Source organism: Crocodylus siamensis, chromosome 4 (genome assembly GCF_052110815.1).
Source record: "Crocodylus siamensis isolate JL-2025a chromosome 4, ASM5211081v1, whole genome shotgun sequence".
Classification (NCBI taxonomy): Eukaryota; Metazoa; Chordata; order Crocodylia; family Crocodylidae; genus Crocodylus; species Crocodylus siamensis.
In genome coordinates this window covers 82799729-82826658 of record NC_143398.1, presented here as the reverse complement: position 1 = coordinate 82826658, position 26930 = coordinate 82799729, and the positions used below count along the sequence as shown (strand labels likewise).

The 26930-nt window shown below is 40.5% G+C and overlaps 1 protein-coding gene and 1 long non-coding RNA gene across 3 annotated transcripts in view; one reads left to right on the top strand and one right to left on the bottom strand.

Moving 5' to 3' along the window:
- POC1B (POC1 centriolar protein B) overlaps window positions 1-11556 on the top strand; it is a 75277-nt gene extending 63721 nt beyond the window's left edge. For both annotated transcript variants that reach the window (XM_090042656.1, XM_090042657.1), the window contains 2 exons: window positions 9094-9318; window positions 10383-11556. In XM_090042656.1, the coding sequence (XP_089898782.1) occupies window positions 9094-9318; window positions 10383-10487 (330 nt within the window). In that variant the 3' untranslated portion in view covers window positions 10488-11556. The remainder of the gene's footprint in view (window positions 1-9093; window positions 9319-10382) is intronic.
- LOC149865918 (uncharacterized) overlaps window positions 5589-26930 on the bottom strand; it is a 66253-nt gene continuing 44911 nt past the window's right edge. The window contains exon 3 of the long non-coding RNA XR_016441806.1: window positions 5589-6774. This is a non-coding gene — a long non-coding RNA (uncharacterized LOC149865918). The remainder of the gene's footprint in view (window positions 6775-26930) is intronic.

Sequence of the window (26930 nt, the reverse complement as noted above, 5' to 3'; positions counted from 1 at the left end):
TATAGTGTGCTGACTATGACCATTCATAGTTTAAATTTAATTCCCACTAAATATCCTCTTTGTAATGCCATAATCATAGCTTCCTGTGCATGCATTGAATCTACCCCTTGTCTTTCTGGTTTGCAGTTGACGAGATGCTGCTCAAATGCAATTGAGAAGATGAAGATGCTGTTACTTTTTAGAAGTTGTGGGTGGGCATGTTTTGCAGTTTTAAATTTCATTCTAGCTTGGCTTATAAGTAACCATTCAGAATGTGAAATGTATTTTGTAGTATACTTTTATTCATTCACACCAGTTTTTCAGTCTTTCATATTTGTTTTAAACAGTAAGTTAATTTTACTACCTTGTTTGGAGTAAAGGTAATTCACATCAGTGTTTGTTTATGAATGACAGTACTTCAAGAGTTTTAGGAAAGAGGCCATTAGAAGAGAAAGGGACACTTCAGAGAAAAAGTTAGAAAAACTGGTTCTTAAAAGACCAGTTTAGCAGTCATTGGAAGTGATGGGTACAGAATTGTTAATAGTATTACTATGCTGCTTTGGATGCTACCGATATCATTTCTTTACACTACACCTCACCTGAATGTTTATTTAGATTCAGACAATTCACAACTCTTCACTGGCATGAAGGGGACTGCTGCTTTTATAGTGAGTTTAATGCTAACTAATGCTGTTTATATTTTGATACATACAGATACAGGTATTTTAATGTTATCTATATATGGTTACATTCATGATTTAACAAACTTCTTCATAAACTCTTTTTTCCAATGCTTTTATCTTGTTATAACTAATTCATGAATTCTTTAGACACAGATGAAAAAAAGCCCTAGAAAACTTGTTTTTCCTTTTGTTTTTTTCCTCCAATGATAAAGGTTGGCATATTGATTTATTTGCTTAATCACACTTTCGGTGGTTTTTTCCCTATAGATATTGTATCTTCCTCTTATTTTTGTAGCACTGTTCTACCATGTTATCTTCCTGGGGCTTTGACATCAGTAGCAAATTAAAATAAGACTTTAAGGATTTGTCTATGTAAGACAATACTATGCAGTTATCCAGAGAAAATGTTACCTTAGCCTATGCACTGCATAACAGTAATAAAGTGCTTACAGTTCTGAAGCTAATGTGGGCAATCTCTGCATGGTGCTGTCCTGCTCCATATAGGTGTATCCTTAGCCCGAGGAAGCAGTACACGCTGAATTGGTCAGAGGTGTCTGTGCATTAAGCTTCAAAGAATTCTTTACTGCTTCCCTTACCTGCTGACATACTAGATCAGAGGTTCTCAACATTTTTAGATTCCAGGCACCCCCCTGGAAAATGCGAGCTCTCGGTTTTAACTTTTTTTTTTTTTTTGACCATGGAAAAATAAAACAGTAATTCTTCTGTTGCAAAGAACTCAGAAAGACCACTACAGGTCAGGTAGTTTTGGACTCCATGAGCATATCTACACATGCATTTAAGAACAGCTAAATTTAATGCACATTAATCAGTTTTTTGTCAGGTGTCTACATGTCCAGGGACCAGCAGGCAATGGGAGAATCCCGGTTCCCCCAAGCACTACCGGCAATAACAAGGAACAGCGGCCACAAGCTGACATCCAGCCTGAATCTGCTGTCTATCAGGAGGCATTACTTCACAGTCAGGGTGGCTAGGGTCTGGAACCAACTTCCAAGAGAAGTGGTCCTCACTCCTACCCTGGGGGGTCTTTAAGAGGAGGCTAGATAGACACCTTGCTGGGATCATCTGACCCCAGCATTCTTTCCTGCCTGTGGCAGGGGGTCGGACTTGATGATCTGCTCAGGTCCTTTCTGACCCTACTAGCTATGAAACTTGGCACCGAAGTTAGTGCCAAGCCTCTGCAGTCCTGCCATGTGCCCCTAGTGGTTGGGCAAACCCCGTACTAAAGTTAATGTGCTTTAACTAATTGCACTGTAGTTAATGCACTTTAACTAATTGCGCCAAATTTGATACCTACATTTGTAGGTATCAGATTTAGGTGAGTGTGAGGTCATACCCGTAATGGAAGGTGCCAACATAGTCTGCACATGGGGTACCTCCCCCAGCTTGTCTGCCATGCCTTGATTTGAAATAGTAGCAAGGGTCCTATGATGTTATGGGTACTTTCATGTACACACATTGCAGAGACTCTTGGGGTTCCTTTTACCCTACACCCCATCCACACACTTGCCAAAATCTTGATGGTGATGGGAGCTGTCCTCTTGGGCTAACAAGGTTGGATTCTAAGGATGTTCTCCTGAGTTCTGATGATTCCTGTGCCTTGGGCAGACGTAAGTGATAAGCGCTCGAGGCCATGCTTACATACGCTGTGGAGTCTAATCTGTAGGAGTGTGTGAAGCGGGCAGTATTCAGTTCGGATTCAGCCTAATTCAGGGGACAGTGGTTCAATTCTCTGATTCAGATCGCTGTCTCAATTCGATTTGGCATGTCTGAATCTGAAGATTCTATTCTGATTTGGAGAATCAGCGATTCAGTCATAGACACAGCTTTATATGTTTTTCTACATACCTCAAGGTACCAGGCGCAGCTCGTGAACACTGAGATGGCAGGGCAGATGGAGCACCCACAGGACCACTGGAGGGGGGCTGGGGGGACATACATGCTTGGTGATGGACTGGAAGTATTTGTGGTCCACTTCCGGTCTGTTGCCAAGCACACGGGGAACCCCCCGCCATGCCCTCCTGGCTCAGCAATCAGCCGAGGGGGCACCTCAGGTGCCCCCCAGACCCAGGACTCACGAGTCGCTGAGCACACAGGGGTCTCCTTGCGCTTCTGTGGGATGCTTCATCCATCCCACCATCTCAAAGTTCACAAGTCGTGCCTGGTACCTCAAGGTATGTAGAAAATGCATATAGAGCTGTGTCTATGGCTGAATAATCGAATCTCTCCAAATCGATTTGGAGGCTTCCGAATTGATTTGGAGAGATTAATGGGTCTCCTGATTCAATATGGATTTGGAGATTCAGATGCTGAATTGGGCCGAATCTCCTCCAAATTGAATCGGCAACCGAAGCTTTGCATAGCCCTACTAATCTGCCTTCTGGAAAACTAAATCAATTAATTTATTTATGCAAATCAACAAAGTTCATGCCTTTGTCCAAGTCACGGCACCAATTAATTAACACCAATGTCTCCCAGGCTAACCAGGCCATGATTAAGTTGTGAGGTCCTTCCACTCCTCTGATAGTCAAGTAACAGAATAAAGAAAAGTAAACATTATCCATTTCCCTTGCTCAGTCAATTTTCGAGCATACCTTCATTTTGGGGTCTTTAAGTCCACGCCTCTTTATGAGTGCCAGACTCTTAGCAAAAGACAATTAACTCTTAAAGAAAAAAACAAAATGGCTGGGTCTTGCTACACCTGGGGTCTTCTCACTCCTGCGTCTACCAACTCACATGCTCAGTCCACAGGGTGTGTCTTGCAGTGTGGCTCAGTGTCAGAGGCTGGTTGGAGACCACTCTGGGCTGTGGAGACAGCTCTGCTCCCCTCTGACTCTGGAGCCTCCAGGGGCTTTTCCTTGGCAGAGCTCAGCTCCCACCTTCCATGCTGCTCTACTTCTCCTTTTCTGCTTGTGCCAGGTTGCGGGGGCGTGATGTCACTCATGATGCACTGCCCAACCCACACAGAGCGCGTGCTGATAAACTGCTGTGGCAGTTTCATTTGCTGCTCCATTGCCATCAGCTGTGTACCTGGAGATAAGCACTGTCTATCTCCTGGGCCTCTGGTGGCTCTCCACTGGTGGCCTGTAGTGCCTCTGAGGTCCCTCCCTTGCTAGAACTGGCAAACGTGGCTTGGCCCACTGTTACAGTGTGATTAGCCTAATTTTGCCATTTTTAATACTCATTAAGGCTGTGCACATGTAGCCGTGCACCTGTAACGCACATTAAGCTAAGCTAATGCTCATTAACATGTCTTGTGTAGACATGCCCTATGAGTTGAGAATCGTTATATTAGATATTGAAGGATCATGTAGTCACACTAAAATACTTTGGGAAGGGAAGGAGTACTAATTTGTTTTTTTTTCTCAGAGTGACTGCTTATTTCATTGGTGTTTTCAATTGGTGTTCGCTCTAATTTTTACCAAAGACTGAAGGAAGTGTCTTCATACCTGAAAGCTTGTCTGTATCCCACCCAATGATACAGTTGGTCCAATAAAAAAGATCTCCCACACAAATCCTTGCCTCTCACATTTTTTGTGCTATAATAGATAACAAATCACCTCAGCTCCAACGAACATCAATGAAGAATCAGTGAAAGTTTAGATTGAAATGTTCTGATTTACGTTCAATTTGTACACAGTTAAATATGCAACTTTGTACACTTAATAGTAGCTATGAAGCATCAATCTTGGAGTAGATTTGTCAGCTAAGGATAGGCTTAAACTTAAATTTTAAATACATAATAATGCAAAAATTATTTCTGTCCCACCTCCCCAAATATTCCACGTATATATTTAAGTATTGGTTATCTATTTTCCGAAGATTAACACTGTTGATGTTAAATCATTTTACTATACAAATTATTTGACAATTTTTCACAAAAAGGTTAATTTTACAAACTAGTAAGCATTAAGTAAAAGCAACAATTCTTATATTTTTTTAACCACGTTAACCAGTCTTTTGTTTTTATCACCTAACGAACTGGACTGCCCAAACAGCAAGAAAATTAAATTGCATCTAAAAATATTACTGAAAAATATTCTCCTAGGATTTCCTGCATGTGTTAAATATAAGAATCCCTTTCTCATTTTACAAACTATTGGTAATAGAAAATTTGTTTTGGTTGTACAAAAGCAATTCGTTTGGCATTAAAATAATTAACTTTAATGTTCTCCCTCTTAATTAGGTTTGAAGGCAAGGATTTTTTAGGGCTGATGGTTTTTTATGGGACTGACTGTATGACTGGAATAAAGTTAAACAAGCTTTCAAATTCAAGACATTCTTCATCAAGTCTGAAGAGGGAAGCAAGCACAGTGAGAATGCATTCAGATGTTTAGAGAGGTTAGAATAGATCATGTTAAAAATGACTACCTGATCTAACTTAGTTTGCCCAGGTGCGGTCCTTATGGTTAGATTAACTGAACTAGGGATCTATGTTTCAACTTAAGCCTTTGAGGTAGTTTAACTTAGATCAGGTTGGTCATTTTTAGACTGATCTAACTGTCCTGAACTTTTGTACAGCTTGCATCACAGCCCCAGGTCTGGGAAAGCCCAGTTGCTGGCCCAGGCTGCATTTTTCCTACCCTCTCCCTAGCACTGGCTTGTTTTTATCCCACAGCCCCTCCCCCACCCCCAGATAGACAGCCCACAGCCCCATCCCCAGATGGTCCTCCACAGGCCAGCCAGTGCCCCTTCCTGAGCCTTTCAGCTCCCCCCCCCCCGCATCCCACTAACCACTCTCAGTGCCAGTTTTACCAGCATTTGTCAGTGCTGGGAGCAGAGAAACTAAGTTGGGGGGGGGATAGTTCGTTAGATGCGGGGATTGTTCTTCTGGTGGTGGGAGGGGTCAGAGGCCTAAAAATAGCCCTGGGTCCTGGGGTGTGGGGGGGGGGGGGGGAGAGACTCCCATCACCCCACAAGTTGCCCCGTAGAGCTTGTGAGGCCCCCTGATCCTGCCAAACCCTTACAGACCCCAGATCCCCCTACAGACCCTGCCTGCTCCCTCGACCCCTCCCAAGCCTGCTTGCCCTTCCGACTTCCATCCCCTGCCCCCCACCAAGGCCTGCTATTCCCTCCTATCCCAACTTACTTTACATTGGGTGGCCATTTTTAAGTCCATCTAGCTCCCCCTAACCTCCCTGAATGTTTCTACACACCCTGAATGTTCAGAGCATAGATTAGATGTGAAATTTGACACAGGGAGGGACATTTCCAGGAGTATCAGACAAACAGTTTGCAGAAGTATAGAAGCTTATTACTGGAACATTAAGACCTATCAAAATTGGAGTGGGAGGTCATTAATACATGTTGTGTGTAGGAAGAAATTCAGGAATCAGGTAGATTAAAGTGTATCAAAGAATCAACATACCTATTCAGCCATTGTTCCTTAGTGTCCAGGCAGCTTATGTATTTTTGTTCCCAAGTTCACCTTTGAAAGGTATTTGTTAAATTGCCCCTGAGCATGGGTATAGTGAGATCAGAGAGGGAGTGTTCATTCTGTGAGAAATATGTTCCTACTGATGTATGTGTGTCTCTGCTCAGTGATCTTAGTGTTGAAGAACATTTCCATTTTGTGAGTTAGCATGTATACAGGAATGCTTCATTAACCCTACCTCTAAAGACCCTAAAAAGCCAGAAGTATATCAGTGACTCTGAGGCCCTTCATGGGGTTTAAAGTAAGGGTATTCCAAAAGTTCAGAGATGTAGCAAGGAGACACAAACGCAGCGATTCTTAAGCAGCAGCAGTCACATGTATGTATCTAAAAATGCATGAAGGTACATAGGGGCCCATACGACAGTGAGGTATTAAAGCTTTAAATTGGTTCATGCCCAAAGAGGCAACTGATGCAAGGAACAAAGAAGTGGGAAATACACTGCCCTTAACAAATATCAAGCCACTTCATTCTTTTATGGTTGCAAGCTGAAAAGCAGCTTCTTCCCAAAATAGAACTAATTGGAGTACTTTGAATTTGATGTCACAGAAGCATGCCTCTCAGTTATCAGATGACCAGAGATGACTGCAGACCTGTAACATTCTTCAAATGGTGGTAAATTTGCTTCATTCATAGCTGCCATCTGATCTTTATAGTTAGCCCTGGAACAAGAGGAAGTTAAGATATTATGAGTGAAAAGGGAGAAGGAAGAATAGATAGCTGTTAACTAACTTTTATTTTTGAGATCTCCAATCTAAAGGCACAATATATTTTTAACATCTAATACCTGTAAATGGTATGAATGATTTGGTAGTGCTTGCCAGCAACTTTATTGAAAGTATTGTTCTGTGCATCTATTTTACACTTTATGATGTTTCTAAATATTTACTTGTAGGAATTTGCACCAGATTTAACCTTAATAGTCAAGGGGCTAGATTGAGGTGCTGGCGGTGATGCCTGTTCTGTATCAATGACATCATCACCCTATCTCCCACCTTTTGTGTTTTAAGAGAAGAGTGATGTCTGATTTCATTGTTCATTCAAGGAATGCTTGTAGGTATCTACTCTGTGCAGTGGTTACAGCATTTACCCAGGAAGCTGGAGACCTTTGCTTTCACTTAAATACCTGTCCATATGCATGTACTTAAAACATTCATGCTGGGAGACTTTTTCCTAGCATTACTCACATAACAGACATACACCCTGCCTCCCCTCATATTCCATGCCAAGGGCATACAGCGCATTGCAAGTTTCCTGTTTTTCTGTTTTTCTCAATTACTTTTGCTCCCAATAGACTGCTCTTTCCCATCTGCTCAGACTAAACTTGACCTACAGCATGTTTGAAGCCTTTTACCCCTATCATTATTGTTTTACTTTTTTCTCCCTTCTAACACTTGCCTCAAGAATGCTCTTATACTCCCCTCAATTCATTTTTTTTCCTTCCTTTTTTGGTCTTCTATCAACTGTCTTTGTGCAACCCCAGTGATAAGTGGTAGGTAGCTGTGTCATTTTCCCCCTAATTGAATAGTTTTAGGTGCCTTAGTTCCGACTAAATTCTTTGTTGGATTATTCCAAGGATTGGTCAGTAACTTTTAAAAATTGCTGCTTTTTCAAGAAGCAAATATTAGGGCTTGGTTGCCTCACATCTGGCTGCTCAAATCTGTGTTTAAACACCTAAATATCTTTGTACTGGTATGACGTAGCTCATATGGAAGAATAAAGACTCACATTGATTCCACTGGGAGCTAGGCTTTACTGTTCTTAAGGTTGATTTATTTGTCTAAATTGTTAGCTAGGCACTAACTTTTTAGTCAGACAGCCCCCTAACTTTGTTTTAGAACCCAATTTCCCATCCTTTAAGTTAATTTCTAGAATGTTATTTTGGAGTGAGAAGAATGTTTACATTCATTTGGATGAATTTTACAGTTCTCTAATTTTGAAAATCAATTGAGTTTAAAATTATAAATATTTGAAGGCCATGGATAAGATTTCAGAATTCTTTATTTCTGTAAATAAGCTTTTTTTTCTAAGAGAGTTTCAGCAAACTTAACGATCCTTTAGTGGAATGTTTCAAATATATCTTCCTATCTGTTCTGTTGTTGCTTTGTAATCTACAAGGCCTTCTTTAAATTTAAAAAAGTGACTAGTACAGTTGCTCTATTTTGTGGAAAGATGTTACTGAAACCTTTAAAGAATGTTACCCATATTATCTTGACAGAGACATGTAAAACTGATGGATTTGACTATATAGTGAGTCAACACAGAAGTAAAGGAAAATGAAAGGAACTGCATCTGTTACTGTGATCTTTCAACAATGCTCATATGTGAGAGTTGCTTGATAACTTTCATCTTTGCATTGACTTTGGGTTGGGTGTACCTAGTCACCCTTTTCCTTCTCATGCTCTTGGAAAAAATCTGCTTCTTAGAAAAGTACAGCTGAATAAATACCTAAAATTGCTTAGAGCTTTTTCTGTTCTATAAGATAGCTGTCTCTGTTCATTAGAGAGACAGTTTAGTATAAAGCCAGGAGGAACCATTTGTGATCTTCTACTCTGGTTTATATAATACAGGTCATAGGACTTGCCTGAATTCATTTCCACCTCAACTATTCCACTAAACTAGTGGGTTTTTTGTTTGTTTTTTTAGGAAAAAATATCTATTCTCATATGATCTTACTTTTTGCTTTAGTTTAGTGCCCAGTAGCAAAACATCCAATCCCTTAATCACATGTACCTGCAGTATAGTGGTTTGTATTGAAGCAATCTGTGAGGATTTCTCACACACTGTGAGCTTTAATGTCCTTATGTCACAGTCACAACTCTTCTTGATGAGAGTGATCTGATGTGGTATAAAATTGAACCTTGTACATGAAGCAAAGCTGAAACTTTTTGTATTTAATTATGGGTGTGCAAATCAATTGTTAAAGCATAAAAAAATGGAACTTTGTGCTTTCCTTTCCCTGTGGTTCCAATTAAATGAAGACAAGGACAACTGGATCTTCAAATAGCATTTCCACGTTCAAGGATGAAGTGAATAGTGAAGATCCCCAGTATCCTCCAGCCTCATTCTCTCTAACTAGCTCAAGAAGGAAGCTGGAGGATGAGAATGAATCAGCTGTGTGTAGTACAGACAAGAAAACTGACATCTCCCCAGCTGTGGGTAATGCTTTGGAGCATATAGTGGAGCAACTGGATGTTTTGACTCTGGTGAGTATTGAGTGAGCTCATAACTGGGTGAGGAATATGGTAACACCATTCTCATAACCTAAGGTAGTAAAATATGGGAGTTTACTTTATGGACGGTCATATAGTCAGATGTCCCCTGAATTCTTAAATATTTTACATATTAATAGTATTTAATACTACGACTATATTATTTAATCATATTATTATTAATAATATTATTAATAATAATAATAATATATTACTCATTAAATATGGGTTATATGAATAGTAAAGTCAACTCTAAAGACATTAAGGAGTTATTTCCTTTTATGCAACTGCTACTAGCATTTTAAAACTTTGAAGAGGATTGTAATAATTTACATGGAACACTTGGGATTTTTATTAGTAAGTTCTAATATAGATTTACCAGAACCACTGCTTCCTGACTGTGTTGGACTGCAGCTTTAAACAAGCATGCCTTAGCAGGGGTTATACAAAATAGGTAATGAGAGAATGGCTAAGAGGAGTGCATCCCCTCTTTTGGTGCTTTAGCCATTTTCAAACCTTAATACTTCAGTGTTGGGTATTGAGGAGGAGTCTGGGCATTTGGTATAACTTTAGATGTCCATGGATCACAGGGTGAACAGCAGCCTTTGCCAATGACTTACAGCTCTCCCTTTATTGAAAATACTCAGTAGTTCCTTTCAGTAACTGCGTTCTAGTTGGTACTTTTTTTAAAGGCTCTTCTCGGTGCCTCAGCAGTGTTTTAGTTAGAACCACCTTGGTGAGGTCTCTGTTGATGGATTTTATTGTATTAAAATGTGTATACATGTCTGGATAATTAAGCATACAAAGCATGGAGCTTACAGTATATTCCAGTAAAATGTCAAGTTTGTATGGCAGTATAAACCTTTTGAGAGTTTTCTTAGCTAGAAAGGCAATGTATGTGTTCATTTTAGTTTTAAATAGCAAAATAGCTGTAACCAGTATAGCTTTCCTGGTATTTTCCATTGTTCTTTAAAAGCTATTATTTTTGTGCGCAGTGCTGTGCACCTTTTTAGCACTGTGTGAACAATCTATTTAAAATAACTGTCCTCTTCATGCAGACTATTTCAATCCTGGAACAGCGACTAACTTTGACTGAAGATAAATTGAAAGAGTGCCTAGAAAATCAACAAAAAATATTACTACAAAGTAGGCAAGGAGAATAAAAAGTAAATGTGGTTGTTGTGTACTGATGAATATATTTCACATATTCTCAGGGAATAATAAATGTTGTCTCATTTAATCTCAAACTGTGCAAAGTGGATTTGCCTCTCATTTTAACCTATTATTATGAGAAGAAAAATGAAATTAGCCTATACAATATATGTTAAAGATCACAAGTCAACATTTTTGTTAATGCATTTAATTTAATGTAGTTTAGCTAAAGATCATTGCCCGTTTTTGGGTGATTTTCATTGACAGTCACTGGGCTAGGATTTCACCCTTTGTTATGTTACAGCCCTTCATCTTCATGCTCTACTAATTTGCAGCCTATACTTAAACATTGTTCTCAGTTAAAATGACATAAATTGAACAGCTCTGTAAATCAGCTCAGGATTAGAGCCTCAGGCTGTAGATGGATTTAACAATTACACTGATATCAAAAGGTATTAATACAAGTGTTTATGATCAAGGTGTTACATCTGCACGATCCTGTAGTGATGTAAGTGAAGCAAAACTGCTCCAGCTTTAACCTTTCCTAATTCAGGTTCAAACTTAGGGTGCTATAGCTCTCTTATATTGCAACAGCCTCATGCAAACATAAATTAGATGGTAACAGCTGATGTGCACTCCTGAGTAATGGCTCCACATCCCTTTTTAAAGCAGCTAAAAGGTATGTATAACCATACCCTAAGCCAGTAAGGGTTTGTATTTTTAGGGGTGGATATACATATTTGTAGTTCTTAGTGCAATTGTAGCAACAATTGTAATTGTTATGGTCCCTAACATATTTACAGTGGTAGAAAGGAGATGTACAGCTGTAAATATGGATTACCCAATCATTCTCTGATAGGAACTCTCTAGTTTTGTTTTTTAATATCTTCATGTTTTCACTGAACAGCAATTACAGAACACTAGAGGTGTAAACAAGCAGTTACTGTGCCCTGGGCAACAGCAGTGGTGGTTGGGCTGATAGCCACCACTGACATTCAAGTGCCCCTTAAAAATCAGTGCTGAGGGCTGGTTCCCCAGTCAGCAACCCCTAGTTATGTTACTGCAGAACGTCTCTTCCAAGGGTTACAATCCAAACTAAGCAACACTTCCTTTCTGCACCTTTCTAATTAGAGTGTGAGTTCTTATTTTGCATTTTGAAAAGTAAGACAATCAAAGTGGAGATCCTATAAATAATTCAAAGTAAGGCCCCAGCCCTTCAATTAAATCTATGCAGATGAAGCTCTTTTTCTCTTATTGAAGCCCCATTGAAGTTAGTGGAGCTTTTCTTGGATACGAGTCAACTCATTCAGATCTGATTTCAGAATTGGGTCCATAGTGATAAAGTGCTACTAAACTTTTGTCATGATCGCATACTGCTGACTAAACAAAATTAATTGGTATTTTTTTTATATTTATTGACTAAATTAATCTGATATTTACTGTTTGATTTTTTGGTACTGTATCTCTGGGTGGAGGAAGGAATATAGCAGAGAACTGGCTTTTCACTGGTTTTCTGTGTGCCCACATATTTCTATGCAATAGTATAGCAGAATTTCTTGTATAATGTCATCATTGCTGCAGTCATATCTATAAGATATGACCTTTGATTATACAGTTGTTTAAACTTTGTGGGGCTTATAATATGTGGCTGTGTAAATGCTATCAAATGTACTTAGCTATTCATATTTTGTAATAATCTTGCAATCTTATGTAATACTGAGTTTTTATTACTTGATTGGTGCCAATAAAATGTATAACCATTTAAAATGCATGTCAACTTCTCTTTTCTCCAAATGAACAATCCTGTTTACACAAGAAGGATTTATAGAATTTGTGTTTTGGCTCTTCCCAGATTTGACTCAAGAATCAACAAGTATTTTTTTTTACTGCTGTATTTTTTTCAGTATAAAAAGCAGTTGAAATATTTGATAAAGAATGCTATAAATAAAAAATTCATACAATGTTACACATGGACTAACATTTCTGTTGTTTCTGCTTTTCCTCCCATCTTCAATAATTGTACTTATAAGTAGTTATTTGAAGCATGTACTAAATTACCCCACTTTGTTTCACTCTTAAGTCTGAGATGATAATGTTACCACAATTAAGGTATACTCTGAGAAGTGTTTATGATATAAGGTAAGGACTGAAAGGCTTAATGAAGCCTCCCAGTGAAATTATGTGGAAATCCTATGAGCACCCAGGATATATGCACAGAAGTGGATCAGAACAAATACTGGTAGCATTTTTCCTCAGGCTCTGCCTACAATCCTAAATAATTATGGCATATTGTGCCTTTCAGAGGAGACTTACCATGGGATAATTCTCTTGATTCCCTTGATCCATGTGTAGCCCAGGTAACTCGGGTATATGCTCCCGTTCTCCAATTGAAGGGGATTGTTAGCTGGCAGGTGTGCTGTGGGGGAACTGCAGACCACTCAGTTTCCCTCCGTCCCTATCAATGGGCCCCATCAATCAAAACAGCAAGATTTCAAGCCTGGGACTCAACCCAAGCTCCAAAAAGCAAGCCTGCTACACATGTGATTTAAATAAGGTCACAAAGTGCACAAATTACTTGGTTTAAAACAGCTGACCTGACTGATATATGTGCAGAAGCAAATATCAATCGAGATACAAGGAATGCACAATAACAAAAAAGTTAAAATAAGCAAGCAGTAAGATATTTTTCAATAAACTATTCGAGTATAAATTTGAGTGGCTATTGTTCAGCATTAGTTCTACTTCTGTGACGTTCCAAAATGTTTGTACTGATCTGTATGGGATCACTAAAGGTACATCTACACTACATGCTGTAGTTTAATATGCAGATGTCTAAGCTAACTAGCCTTCTAGCCACACTAGCTTCATGCAAGTTACCTTTCCCAGCAAGGTAAATTAGGCTCTGTGCTACTGTAGTTAGACTGCTGTTAATTCAGCATGGGAGAGGGCAAATCCTTTAGTCCAGTCCCTGTTGCAAGTACTCTGTAGGTGTTTTTCTGTTTGTTTTGTTTTGCTTTTTTTTAAAGCAATAATTGGATAAAACTGAAATGGTTCTTGAAGCAGGTGCTGAAACCAAGAACAAGGTGCTCTCCCATCACAAGTGAGTGTCTTAATCACTGAGCTACAGAATGTTCCCTCTTTCTGCCCGGTAGTGATTCCTGTGCAGAGACAGCTGTTTCAAAAGGACTGGTACTTGGTGCTTAGGGCATTGCCTGGCACAGAGGAAATCTGGGTTTGAATTTTTTTAGGCAGAGAACGAACTTGAATCCAGGTGTCATGTATCCTGGGCTAGTGCTCTAATCGCAGAGCCACTGTATTAGTGATGGGGCTAGTGCCATTCCTCTCTCTCAAAAGAAAAAATACCTTTAGGACATGATTCAGAACTGTAACCTCCACGTGAAGGCAGTCCTTCCCAGTAGTAATGAGTAAGGCACCTTAACCTCAGAGAGAAGCAGAATTTAAGATATGCTTCTATCATTATTTCCCTACTAGCTATTATAGGCTGCTTACCCTGTGTTCTGGTTTTTGTGGATCGCACTCTGAGTTGCCTTATTCTCCCCATATATAGCATAATGCTGGGCTGCCCAAGTGGTGGAGTTAATTTTTGGCCCATCAGCTCCAGCCTGGCTGCCACTCTGCCCATTCGTCTTATGGCAGAGGGCCAGGGTCTCCAGGCTCTTCCTTCTGGTTTCTTGGTCCTGCCCCTGCTCCTGGGAGTGGCATTGCAGGAGGGAACCAGGCTGCCCATGCTGCAGGGTGGGCTGCCCTTGGGTTGGTGCTGCTTACGCAGCTGGGGAGACCTGAACTGTATTCGCAACAAGGAGGGAGGCTTCGTGTGGGAGAGGTGGCCTCTCTAGCATGCAGCCCTTGGCTGATTAGAAGTTAGATAGCCCTGTTGTAAGACTCACCACCTTATTCAGGGTTTTAGATTCTGCTCCAGGGACCAGCCATTTAAAATTGAGATGCTGCAATGTTCAATACTGCAGCACTGGATCTAGTTTGTTCTGTTTCTAGATACCCAAGTAAGCTCAGACTGAGATAAGTGTTCATGCTGTTAATAGATGTTGTCTCTTGACAAACCTTATTTGTGAAATGCTAAATGGCGTTAGACATGTTCTGAGCCTGAGAAGTTACCTTCTCTGAGACTTCAGAGAACTTGAGTGTTGTCAAAGAATTTATTATCAACCTTGGGCTTCAGGATTACATTTACTGAGATGAACATGGCTGATGTGAGCTGTCTTTTAATCAATGTTACAAACAAGTTTGTGACTTGTTAAGGTAGTTATCTTTATAGTTGGATGGCTTAAAATATAAGGCCCTCCTTCATTACATACACAGAACAAAAATCCAAAACAAATTATTCAACTTTCAAAGGATCTTTTGAGCTAGCTATGCCTACAAAAGCAACAAGTGCAAATACTGAAGGAACTTGGAGTGGACTAAAAGCAGTCATCCAGAAAACAGCTACAGAAGTATTTGGGGAAAAGAAATTGTCAAATAAAGACTGATTTGAGGCACACTCAGAAGAGATTGACTTTTATTAGTAGATGTTTTGGATGGGGAATCCAGAAAAAAGATGACAAAGCTGAGATGGAAATACAAAGCGCCCGAGCAAGGGACTAACAATCAAGGGATGAGGGAGAGGAGGGGAACGCAACTATGTTACAAATGATACAATGTTAGCCACCTAAGCCCAGGGGTGGGGGGATGTGGGAAGGGGAGGGGGGGTTGCGATGCTGAGAGAGAAAGGAGATAGATACACATATACCCGTTACAGTGGTTACTACCACTTGTTGAAGCCAAGAACACAGCCAACTTGAAATACAACCAGAAGCCAACAGAAAGTTCCATGGCTAAGCTGAAGCATGCCAGGCAAATGGTACAAAAACAGCTAGATGCTATGTTCACTAGTACTAGACTGAACTATGTCAAGAGAGAGTTTGCCTTAGCCACAGTCAACCTTAGACTTATGTATGATGGCCTGAAGAAAGCCCTTGGCCCAAGTGTCCCTAAAGCCCCCCCTAAGTCTAGAGATGGCAAAGTAAGAATGACTGATAAGTTCAAGAAGATGTCATGCTGAGTTGAACACTACTTGGAGCTTTAATCCCAAGAAACAGATATTTCAGAAGAGGCACTGGATCAACTTCCAACTCTAAGTATATTGGCACAGCTAGAAAAAGGACCTATAGCCAAAGAATGTAGCAAAGCTATAGACTCTCTAGCAAGCAGAAAACCACCAGGGGAGGATGGCATCCCAGTTGAGTTTCTGAAGTACAGCAAGGCTAGCCTGCTACCACATCTTCAACTCCTAGCATGCTGCTGGAAGGAAGGTCAAGCACCCTAGGACATGCATGACACTAACATCATCACTCTCTTCAAGAACACGGGTGACTGCAACAACTGTAGGTGTATCTCTCTCCTCAGCATCACAGGCAAGGCTTTTTCCAGAGTCATCTTGAAACACTTGCAACAACTTGCTGACCATGTCTCCCCAGAATCATGGTTTGGATTCAGAACAGGGACATGAGCAGTGGGCACAATATTATCCTTATGCCAAATGCATGAAAAATGAAGAAAACAAAATAAGTACATAGCATTTATCGACCTGATGAAAGGTTTTGACACTGTCAGCAGAGCAGCTTTGTTCAAGGTCCGGGTAAAGATTGGATGTCCCCCAACATTACTCAGCATGATACGCTCCTTTCATGAAAACATGCAGTTTGATGGATCAATCTCTGACAGGTTTGCGATGAAGAGTGGAGTGAAGCATGGTTGTGTTCTGGCACCCACATGCTTTGAGATCTTCTATCCTATGCTGCTGCACTACACTTATGATGGCTTGGAGGAAGGCATATACTTCACACAAGATCAGATGGCAAACTACAATCTACCACGTTTAAAGGCCTAGACAAAAGTGAGGCACATCCTTATTAGGGAGCTCCTTTTTGCTGATGATGCTGTACTCGCCACCAATGAAGAAGGCCAACTACAAATACTCATGAATCACCTCTCCCACGCTTGCAGGATGTTTGCCCTGGCCATTAGTATCAAAAATACTAAGGGTGTTTGCCAGTCACCATCTGTCAGCATTGATAACACACCTCTCAAGGCAGTGAACAAATTCTGCTACCTTGGATCCACAATGAGCAACAACCTATCACTGGATGAAGAGCTAAATGTGCACATTGGAGAGGCAGCTACCATTTTCAGTAAGCTCTCCAAACGAGTCTGGTACAATGCAAAACTCATAATCAAAACTAAACTGATTGTATACAAAGACTGCACTTTCAGTGTCCTTATGTATAGTAGTGAGACGTGGTCAACGTATGTGTATCAAGAAAAGAAGCTGAACAGTTTCTACATATACTGTTTACAGCAGATCCTTGGCATCCTCAAAGCCAACATGCCAATTATCACTGCACTACTCAAACAGCAGCACCTATACTGGCTTTTCGTAGGATAGAAGGTGGGCATATCATGAAGGACATCCTGTATGGGCAAATTGCAGGTAAGGAGAGAAGAGTAGGGTACCCAAAATTGTGCTTCAAAGACATCTATTAGCAGGATCTGAAGGCTTTTGGAATTGACCCAAACCTTGGGAGGCCTTAGCAGACCAGACAAAGTGACGCTCCCTTCAAGAGTCCAACATCACAAGAAATGGTCACTCAAATTACAACAGAAATGTGACAGAAAGAAATAGTCTGTCAGTACAGTAACCCCTAGTGCTATGTACACTTGTGACCACTGTGGCAGGACCTGTGGGTCTAACATCAGTCTTTACAGCCACAAAAGAAAATGTACCATCAGTCAGTAGACTAGTGCAATATCCACTGTCACTAACTGATGAATGGATGCCATAACCTTCATTTAGTTGTAGGTTGATGGACGATACTAGTGTTTGTTCTGCAAACTGACAGAACATGACATTATTTTTACCTTTTCTATTGCATTATTTTGTAAGAAAAGTTAACAGTTCCCTGGCCAGTACTGCATAAGATAGCACTAAAATATTTATGCACATTAAAGTAGTAGTATAAATAAACAGAAAATTATTTGTTTTCATTTCTGTTTCACTGTCCCAAAGCTATAAGATTTAGTATAATGGAAACTCTGACTTTCTGTTGTCTTTAATTTCTCTCCCTTTAACAGCAAAAGTATGGGTGAGGGGGAATGAAACGGCGATGTTTTGGAAGAGGGGCCCTTACCCAGATCCCACTGAAGTAAGCAAAAAGATTCCCATTGGGTCTGGTCTTTATACAACAAAATGTTCTCAGGTATGCCAAGTTCTTCATATCAGTTCCCTTAAAAAAACAAAAAAAAATCCTTAATATAGCATGAATTTAGGGCTAGATCCACAAAAGAACTTAAGTCTAAATACACAATGGTATTTAGATGTTTCTTAGGAATCTTATAGAGAGTTGCTTAAATTCCCCTGTGGATTGGAGTCTTAGTTTTATAACCACACTTTCAGGTGTTATGTCATCTATTGGCATCCTCAGTTCTGAATTAGATGCCTGAATTAAGTTCATGGGGAGAGTTATGCACTTAACAATGGCATTCACAGAAGCCATCAGTCAGAGTATAGAGTCACTAAAACTAACATTTTCTTCTTAGAAAATACTAAGAAGAGGGGTAGGACTTAGGTCACATGCCTCCGAAGCAGGTATATAGCAGCCTTCACTTGAGTCCCAGCCATAAATCATTTTCTTAGTGGAGGAATTTGAACTCTTGTCTCCCACATCTACAAGTTCCCTAACCACTAGGCTTAGTCAGTTATTGCATCTTGCTCTGGCCCAGTGAAAATTTTTTTTAATGCAGTGGAGCAGTTTCAATAGGAGCGAGTGGCTGTGACTACACAAGATACACAAGATGCCTTATGTGTAGTCTAATACTAATCTACTGTGCAAGCATCACTATCTACATATGCAGGCACTTACTACACAGTAACTTAGTCTACTGTGCAGTAAATTACAACCTGCATATGCAGATAATAGATTTACTGTGCAGTAAAACCAAATAGCATTAATTGTACATATAGACATACCCATTAATTAAGACTCATCTCAGAAGGCTTGCTTAAGGGCACTTCTAGATTGTGAAATAGCTAGGTTCAGGTTCATGCTCCAGATCAGATAAAATAGGGATTTGTAAATTGGTATCCTACCTTCAAACTGAGTGCTGCAGCTGTTGGGTGGAATGGATCATGCATGTGCAATCCCAAAAAATACTGTCCCAAGTCATCTCTCGTTTGAGGAGAGATTCTGTAAACGTGCTCAGAGAGTGTCTTTTTTTTTAATGAAAAATGTTTGTGTTCCAAGCCAAATCAATTCCAAATCCGTGAGCCTGTGAAGAACCATAAATGGCCCTACTACTGGCCAACATCCTCCACCCCTACCTGAGGCTTCAGATGCTTCCAAATTATTTGGCAGGCATCCTGTGTACAGGCCCAAGCCCAGAGGCTCAGGGTTCAGATGCCCATGAGTTTTGCTTGCCCTCAGTTGTAAGGCCACAGGAGCAAGCTAGGGAGGAGTATCCCATTTCCAGAAAGTGGGCATAAAGTCAAGATCTTCCCACTCAAGCAGCAAGTGTAAGGTTAACTATACATTACCTCTGTGGGTACTACCCCATGTCAGAAAAGCAGTTATCCCCAGTGACTAGGAAAACCGCTTCAGTGGTCATAGTATTTCCATGCTCAGAGAGTGTTGTATCAGACCAGGCCTCAGACAGGTGAGCCATCCTTTAGCTTAAGAATCTCACCAGGCATTTAGCCTGAGGGCAGTGAGCAGCTTGGTTATGTTAAGATTTGGAGTCACCAGAAGAAAGTTACCAGGGTGTAGGGTGTAGCCATCTTGGTCTAAGGACATAGGCAGACAAGGTTCTTTGGGTAAATCTGGTATCTTTTATTAGACCAACTCAAATAGTCGGAAAAAACATTTCTTAGCAAGCTTTCAGGTTTAAAAACCCTTCAGGCTGAGGAAGCATCTGCAACTGGTGTGTGCCCTTCCTGGATGGAATTAATAGTAGAGCAGCCAGAGGCTGGTATACATGTAGGACAGGCAGTCAGTGAAGATGTAAATTGAGAAGTCGGTGGGTGAGAGAGAGTCCAGTGGGAGGGAATAAATGTAGCAGGTAAAATGGAAAAATTGGCCAAGTGTGGCCTTGGCTACATCACAGTCCGATGGTTTGGGAATTGGCTCTGAAGCCAGACCCAGAGAGTGGTAGTCAATGGAAGTGAATCAACATGGTGCTCCATGACCAGTGGTGTCCTCCAAGGACCTGTTCTCTTCAACATCTTTATTAACGATGTGGACACCGGTGTTAGAAGTGGACTGGCCAAGTTTGCCAATGACACTAAACTTTGGAGTAGAGCGTCCACACCTGAGGATAGGCTTAGAAAGTGGGTGGATACAAACCCGATGACCTTCAATACAGAAAAATGCAAGGTACTCCACCTCGGAGGGGTGGGAGGCAGGAACCCACAGTAAGCTTATAGGCTTAACAGTGCTACGCTCGCTAGCGCCATGGCTGAAAGAGACTTGGGGGTCATAATTGACCACAAGATGAACATGAGCCACCAATGCAATGTCGCAGCTGGTAAAGTAAATAAAACTCTGGCTTGCATCCATAGATGTTTCTCAAGCAAATCTCAGGACATCATCCTCCCACTGTACTCGACCTTGGTGAGGCCACAGCTGAAGTACTGTATCCAGTTCTGGGCTCCACAATTCAAGAAGGATGTGGAGAAGCTTGAGAGTCTAGAGACAAGCCACACACATGATCAGAAGGCAAAAGAATAGGCCTTATGAAGAGAGGCTGAGAGCCATCGGATTCTTCAGCCTGGAAAAGCACAGGCTCAGGGGTGACCTGGTAGCAGCCTATAAGTACATAAGGGGTGTGCATCAGGATTTGGGGGAACACCTGTTCATCAAAGCACCCCAAGGGATGACAAGGTCCAACGGTCACAAGCTCCTTCAACACCATTTTAGGCTGGACATAAGGAAAAACTTCTTTACTGTTCGAGCCCCCCAAGGCCTAGAATAGACTCCCTCCAGAAGTGGTGCAAGTACCAACTCTGGACTCTTTTAAGAAACGTTTGATGCTTATCTTGCTGTGATCCTTTGACCCTAGCTGACTTCCTGCCCCTGTGGTAGGGGGCTGGACCCAATGATCTTCTGAGGTTCCTTCCAGTCGTAATGTCTACGAAATCTATGTAAACAGTGGAGAGGCAAACAGTGGAAATCTATTAAAGACAAAAATACCCATTTACAGGTGGAGGCACATTCCTTACAAGAAAAAACATCTCTCTCTCCAATCTCTCAGTTTTAATCCTCAAAGAGAATTTACAAAACACTTTTTACAGACGAGCCTATGAACTTCACTTCATCAACGTCCTGGATACAAAAAATCATGGACTAAATATAGACATTGGCTTTATGACACATTATAACGAGCCTAACATCTGACTCCCCAGATACCTCTCCACTATTTACCTGCTACATTCATTCCCCTCCTCCCTGCCTGTCTCTTACCCACTGACTCTTCAGTTTACATCTTCACACTGGCTTTCTTGCATGCATACTAGCCTCTGCCCTCTTTATTATTCGTTGCATCCAGGAAGAGCACGCACCAACTGCAGATGCTTTCTTAGCCCGACGAAGGGTTTTTAAACCTGAAAGCTTGCTAAGAAAAAATTTCCCAGCTATTTGAGTCGGTCTAATAAAATATATCAGATTTAGCCAAAGAACCTTGTCTGCCAGAAGAAAGTTAGATATTCATGGTCTTTTGGCACTTCCAGGGTTTGAAGGAGATAAGCAGGAACTTTGAGGATCTCAGTGCTGGCTACATGTTAGTTTCAGGTGCCATAACTGGTAGGTGCCTAAGTCCCTTTTTAGATCTAGCTTTTATAGATGTGCGTAAAATAAATTAACCCAATTTTTTCCACTCTTTTCCCAAGGGGATAGAAATTGTCAGGATAGGAAGAAAGACTTCTATTATATAGTCATCCTCATCCTTTTGTGCTTTGTGTTGTAATGAAACCTATATCAGGTTCTTGCCTTCTAATCCCCAGAGGAAATCCTGATTCCTTTCAGAGAGATAAAACATTAGAACAAAGGGAAACTAACAGGAACTGTTGGTCTCTGTACTACAGAATTTCACTGAAGCCTTTCCAGACGCTGATGACGGAACCTAAAGTCTTATAGTGTTTATTCCAGCACCTGTATTGAATATCAAAGTCTGTGGTAAGATTAATTATTTAGAAGCAGGGCACACTTGCAGTTGGCTATTGTGTATTAGAACTTTCTGAACAACTGTGTCAGAGAGAGAATTATGTGAAGTTCAAAGTTGTAAAACCCTGTCAGATAATTTTTTCAAAGTAGGTAAAATCCAGAAAACCATGTGCAAAAGGCCTGCTGCTTCCTGTTACCTTCATCTTGCACCTCTCTGAAAATCAAACATTAAAGATGGAATACTTAGGTGGTGAAAAGGGCAAAATGCTCCAGGCAGCATTTGGTTCCGCATGAGAGCACCTGCTTAACGCTTCAGGAGCTTTTTAATCGCTTTTTATTATTTTTACCCTATGATCTCTGTTACGAGTGCAAAGCTCAGAGGTTGTGCTGCTTGTGTTAAAAAGCATGATTTGAAAGAGAAGGAAAACCAGTGAAAGATGAATAAATTCTTAATTTAGAGCCAAATTCTGCAGTCGCTTACACTTGGAGGTAGTTCAGTTAAAAGGAGCGGTACCAAATTTGTGGTGTTATAGCCGAGAGCAGAGTTTAGCCCTCAGTTTTTATTCACTGCAAACATTTTTAATGCTAATATGTTCATAATACCTGTTTTCATTCACAAGAGTGTTTTTTAATTTCAGTAAGGGATTGTTAAGTTTTAGTTAAATGTAGACAAGTAAAGCATATTGGAATATAGTATTTCATCTCCATTAACCTCACTTGATTGTCTCAGTCCAATAGGAATGCCTAGTATTTAGTATAACTACACTAACCTACACTTGAATATGACCCATGCTATTAGAAAAGGTACTGATGGCGACAGTATCGGAGGATAGCAGTGCCAGTCATTTGAAAAGCTTAACTAATGCTTGAGTTGCTTCATTTAGCCAATGATAACATATTATGATGCAGCAGGGTTCTGAAGCACATGCTTAACTTTAAGCATAGGGAGAGACATTGAAATCAGTGGGATTACTCATGTTTAAAGTTTCCTACATACAATTATAAGGTGTTTATATGTGTGCACAAGTCTAGATTGCTGATTATATCATTACTATAAACATTAATGAATATGTATGAATTATGTGGCATAAATGTTAGAAATTTCAAAGCGTGAGCTTTGTGTGTTTATTTCATAATCTGGGTAGTAGAGTGGGAAATCTCCATGAATGTGTTTGTATTTCTGTTGAACAGATTTGGGAGGAACAGAGAAGAAGAATATAAATCTAATAATCTGTAGGATTTGAAAAAGTCCCATTAGGACCAAATACTGATGTTTAAGATAAAGCAACTATTTCCCTTCCAATTCTCTTACAGTGTATTTTAGATATAATAATTAGGACATTTTAATAAATTTACAAAATATTACCAAGTAAACTTCCAGGATAAAGAGAAAGTAAACTAATACCATAGTGATGATATCATTTTGTTTAAAAACCATCCTACAATAATTAGAGCTGGCTCAGAATTTTCCAGCAAAACAAGTTTTATCAGAAAATGCTGACTTATTGTAATCAAAGTGTTTTGCAGAAATGTGTCTGTTTTGGTGAACTTCCGATGAAACACAGGCAGGCTTCCACTGGAAGTCAGTCTGATTTCCTGCCAACTTACCTGGCTGACATCCAACATCCACAGATCCTGGGCAGCCCTGTGATTTTCCCCAGCTCAATTTCCTTTTCTGTAGCTAGGAAAGAAAATTCTTGAAGAAGCTGAAACCCGGTGTCACTGAATATGAGCTCTTGGGCTTTTTCTTATAATTAAACCCTTCTGTTGCTAACAATGCACTTTCACAATCAAATCTCTCATTTTGTTATATAGAAGGGAGACCATTGGTACTCTCTGTGCTCTGTTGACTTTTGTTCTTGCCAGAGAGCTCTGATCAGCAGCTCTGCAATTAAAAGATTTTGTACCTAATTGTGTTTTCCTCCGTTAATATTTCTGTGGATGTCCGTTACTTCTGATGGGCTTAGGAGAAGGAAAACAAGCTCAAACACATTTGGTGATCAGGAGAAGTCCTGGATAACTGGAAAAGGGAAAATATAGTGCATTTAAGAAAAGGAAAAAGGAGGATCCAGAGAACTATAGACTGGTCAGCCTCACCTCAATCACTGGAAAAATCATGGAGCAGATCCTCAAGGAATCCATTTCTAAGCACTTGGAAGAGAAGAAGGTGATTAGGAACAGTCAGCATGGATTCACCAAAGGCAAGTCATGCCTAACAAACCTGATTGCCTTCTATGATGAGATGACTGGCTCTGTGGATGTGGGGAGACTGGCAGATGTGGAGTACCTTGATTTTAGCAAGGCTTTTGATAAGTCTCCCACAACATTCCCGCAGGCAAACTAAGGTCATATGGGCTGGATGAATGAACTATAAGGTAGATAGAAAACTGGCTGGATCATTGGGCTTAGAGGGTAGTAATCAATAGCTCACTGTCTAGTTGGCAGCCGATATCAAGTGGAGTGCCCCAGTGGTTGGTCCTGCAGCCAATTTTGTTGAATGTCTTCATCGACAACCTGGAAGATGGCATGGAGTGCACCCTCAGCAAGTCTGCATATGATACCAAGTTGGGGGAAGTAGTAGATATATTGGAGGGCTGGGATTCACAGAGACTTAGACAAATTGGAGGATTGGACCAAAAGAATCTCATGAGGTTCAACAAGGACAAGTGCAAAGTCCTGCACTTAGGACAGAACAATCCCATGCACCAGTACAGAGTGGGGGCTGAATGGCTGGGGAGCAGCTCTGCAGAAAAGGATTTAGGGGTTACAGTGGACAGTAAGCTGAATATGAGCCAGCAGTGTATCCTTGTTTTCAAGAAGGCTAACAGCATACTGGGCTACATTGGTAGGTGTGTTGCCAGCAGATCAAGGGAAGTGTTTCTTCCCCTCTATTCAGCACTGGTGAAACCACATCTGGAGTACTGTGTTCAGTTTTGGGCCCCCCACTACAGAAAGGATGTAGACAATTAGAGAGAGTCCAGTGGAGGGCAGTGAAAATGGTGAGGGGGCTGGAGCACATGCCTTATATGGAGAGGCTGAGGGAACTGGGCTTATTTAGACTAGAGAAGAAAAGACTGAGGGGATTTAATAGCAGCCTTCAACTACCTGAAGGGGGATTCCAAAGAGGATAGAGCTAGACTGTTCACAGTGGTGACAGATGACAGAACAAGGAACAACGGTCTCAAGTTGCAGCAAGAGAAGTATAGGTTAGATATGAGGAAAACCTTTCTTACTAGGAGAGTAGTAAAATACCGGAACAGATTACCCAGAGAGGTTGTCGAGTCTCCATCCTTGGAGGTTTTTAAGGCCCAGCTAGACAAAACTTTGGCGTGCATGATCTAGTTGGGGCTGGTCCTACTTTGAGCAGGGGGTTGGACTTGATGACCTCCTGACGTCCCTTCCAACCCTCATTTTCTATGATTCTGTGTTACAGTGGAGTCTGTTTTCCCCATCCTTTCTCTATAATTGGGCTGTAATACCTTTACATGGTTTTCTCTATTTATGGTAGTCAGCAAGGAAGGCGATCAGATGCTTTCATGCGTTCTTCCTCTGTTGTTTAAATTAACTAATTGAAACCATTTCTCTTGCTCCCTCACCCCTCCCATCCCACATCACATCTGATCCAGCATGGTCATATGATTCTGCAGCTCGTGTCTCAGCTGTTTCTCCTTGACCATTCCTCCCACAATGGTTTGATTTTTCAAGTCAAAAGTTTCATTCTTTACTGCTAGAATCTTGGCCATTTGCTCCTGTTTTGGCTGTAATGTCTTCACTTGGGATCCAAGGCACTCCCTGCTGTGAGCCCAAAACATTCTTCTTAAAGAGGTAGTTAAAAAATGGATTATCTGAGGGTTCCACCTTGCACTCTGTGCTGTGGGGGGCTTAGCAGGTGAAGGAAATAAATGGAGACAGATTATTTTGCTGTAATTTTGAGACTCAGCTTGAGGCAGCCGTGATAATCTGGCCATTTGCTGGCACCACTTGTAACAACTTCCTGTTGGTTCTTTCCCCTGCTTCAGTCTGCCCCACACGGTGTCAGTTTTGCCCATTTACAAAGCTTGATTCCTTAAAGGCACGTAAGTAGAAGCCATTTGGCCAATGCTAAGGGACAGTGCCATTTTAACCTTTGCTGATTTTTTTAGTAGAAGCTTCCAAATAAAATAGAAGCATTCAGGCAGTATTTTTATTTGTGTACTTATCCACCATCATGTTTCAGTTTTTCAGCTTGTGCTGTTGATGGTGATAATAATAATCCCCATGGGATGATGGTAAATAATAATACCCAACATGTTGGCCCAACCAAGAGGATTAGAGTGTACAGTCGTTAGATCACAGGTAGGTGCTACCTGCAATATTCACCCCAAGTATAAAAACACTATTTGTTTTCTTTTCTACCAAGCTCTTATCCCTTTCCTTGTTCTCTGCACTATTCGCAGTCTGTCAATTAGCTTTTATTTCTTCCTCTCTTGTTTCAATCACCCTTCTCTCCCATCCCTTTCTTCTCAAAATATTTTGGAGCCTACAGTAGCACACTTGGATGCTGCCTCATTTGGTGAATCCGGAAGCTTTCTTGATCCTTCGTTGATAGAGTTTCCCAAAGCATTCATTCAGTACTAATGTACAAATTATGGGGCTGCCGAACTATGAAAAGTGAGAGGCCGCTTCAAAATATTATGCCTCCTTCTCCTTGATATGGATATTGCCTAGTATGAACTATCAATTTTCATGTTCACATTCTCCCAGCAAAAATCAGGATTGGTATAACTCCATTCTATGAAATTACTGCAGAGAAGAACCTGGCTTCTATGGTGTTAATTACTTGTTTTGGATCAACCTACAGCCTCAGTTTTATAACTTAATGTTAATTAATAATTAAATTAATTAGTTATTTGAGAATTCTTAATCAATAGCTCAGAGAAGTGAAGCATAGTCACATTTTCAAAAGTGTGTGCCAGTTTTTAAGCTAGGTTCTCTCTGCTGTCGTAAAATGATGCAGTGTGTAATAATGACGCAGTTTGCAGTTCTGGGATTGAGTTTGCATTAGTACATTGTGTCTGCTGAAGGATTTTGAGCAAAAATTTAAAGATTATACAGCACAGTTTAAGTCTGACATACAGAATTATTTGACTCATTTTGGAGTTTTTCCCTGAAAAATGAAAAGAAAAAGGGATGGTATGAACTCTAAGTAATATTTGAACAAAATCTCTACATAAGTGTGATTATTAT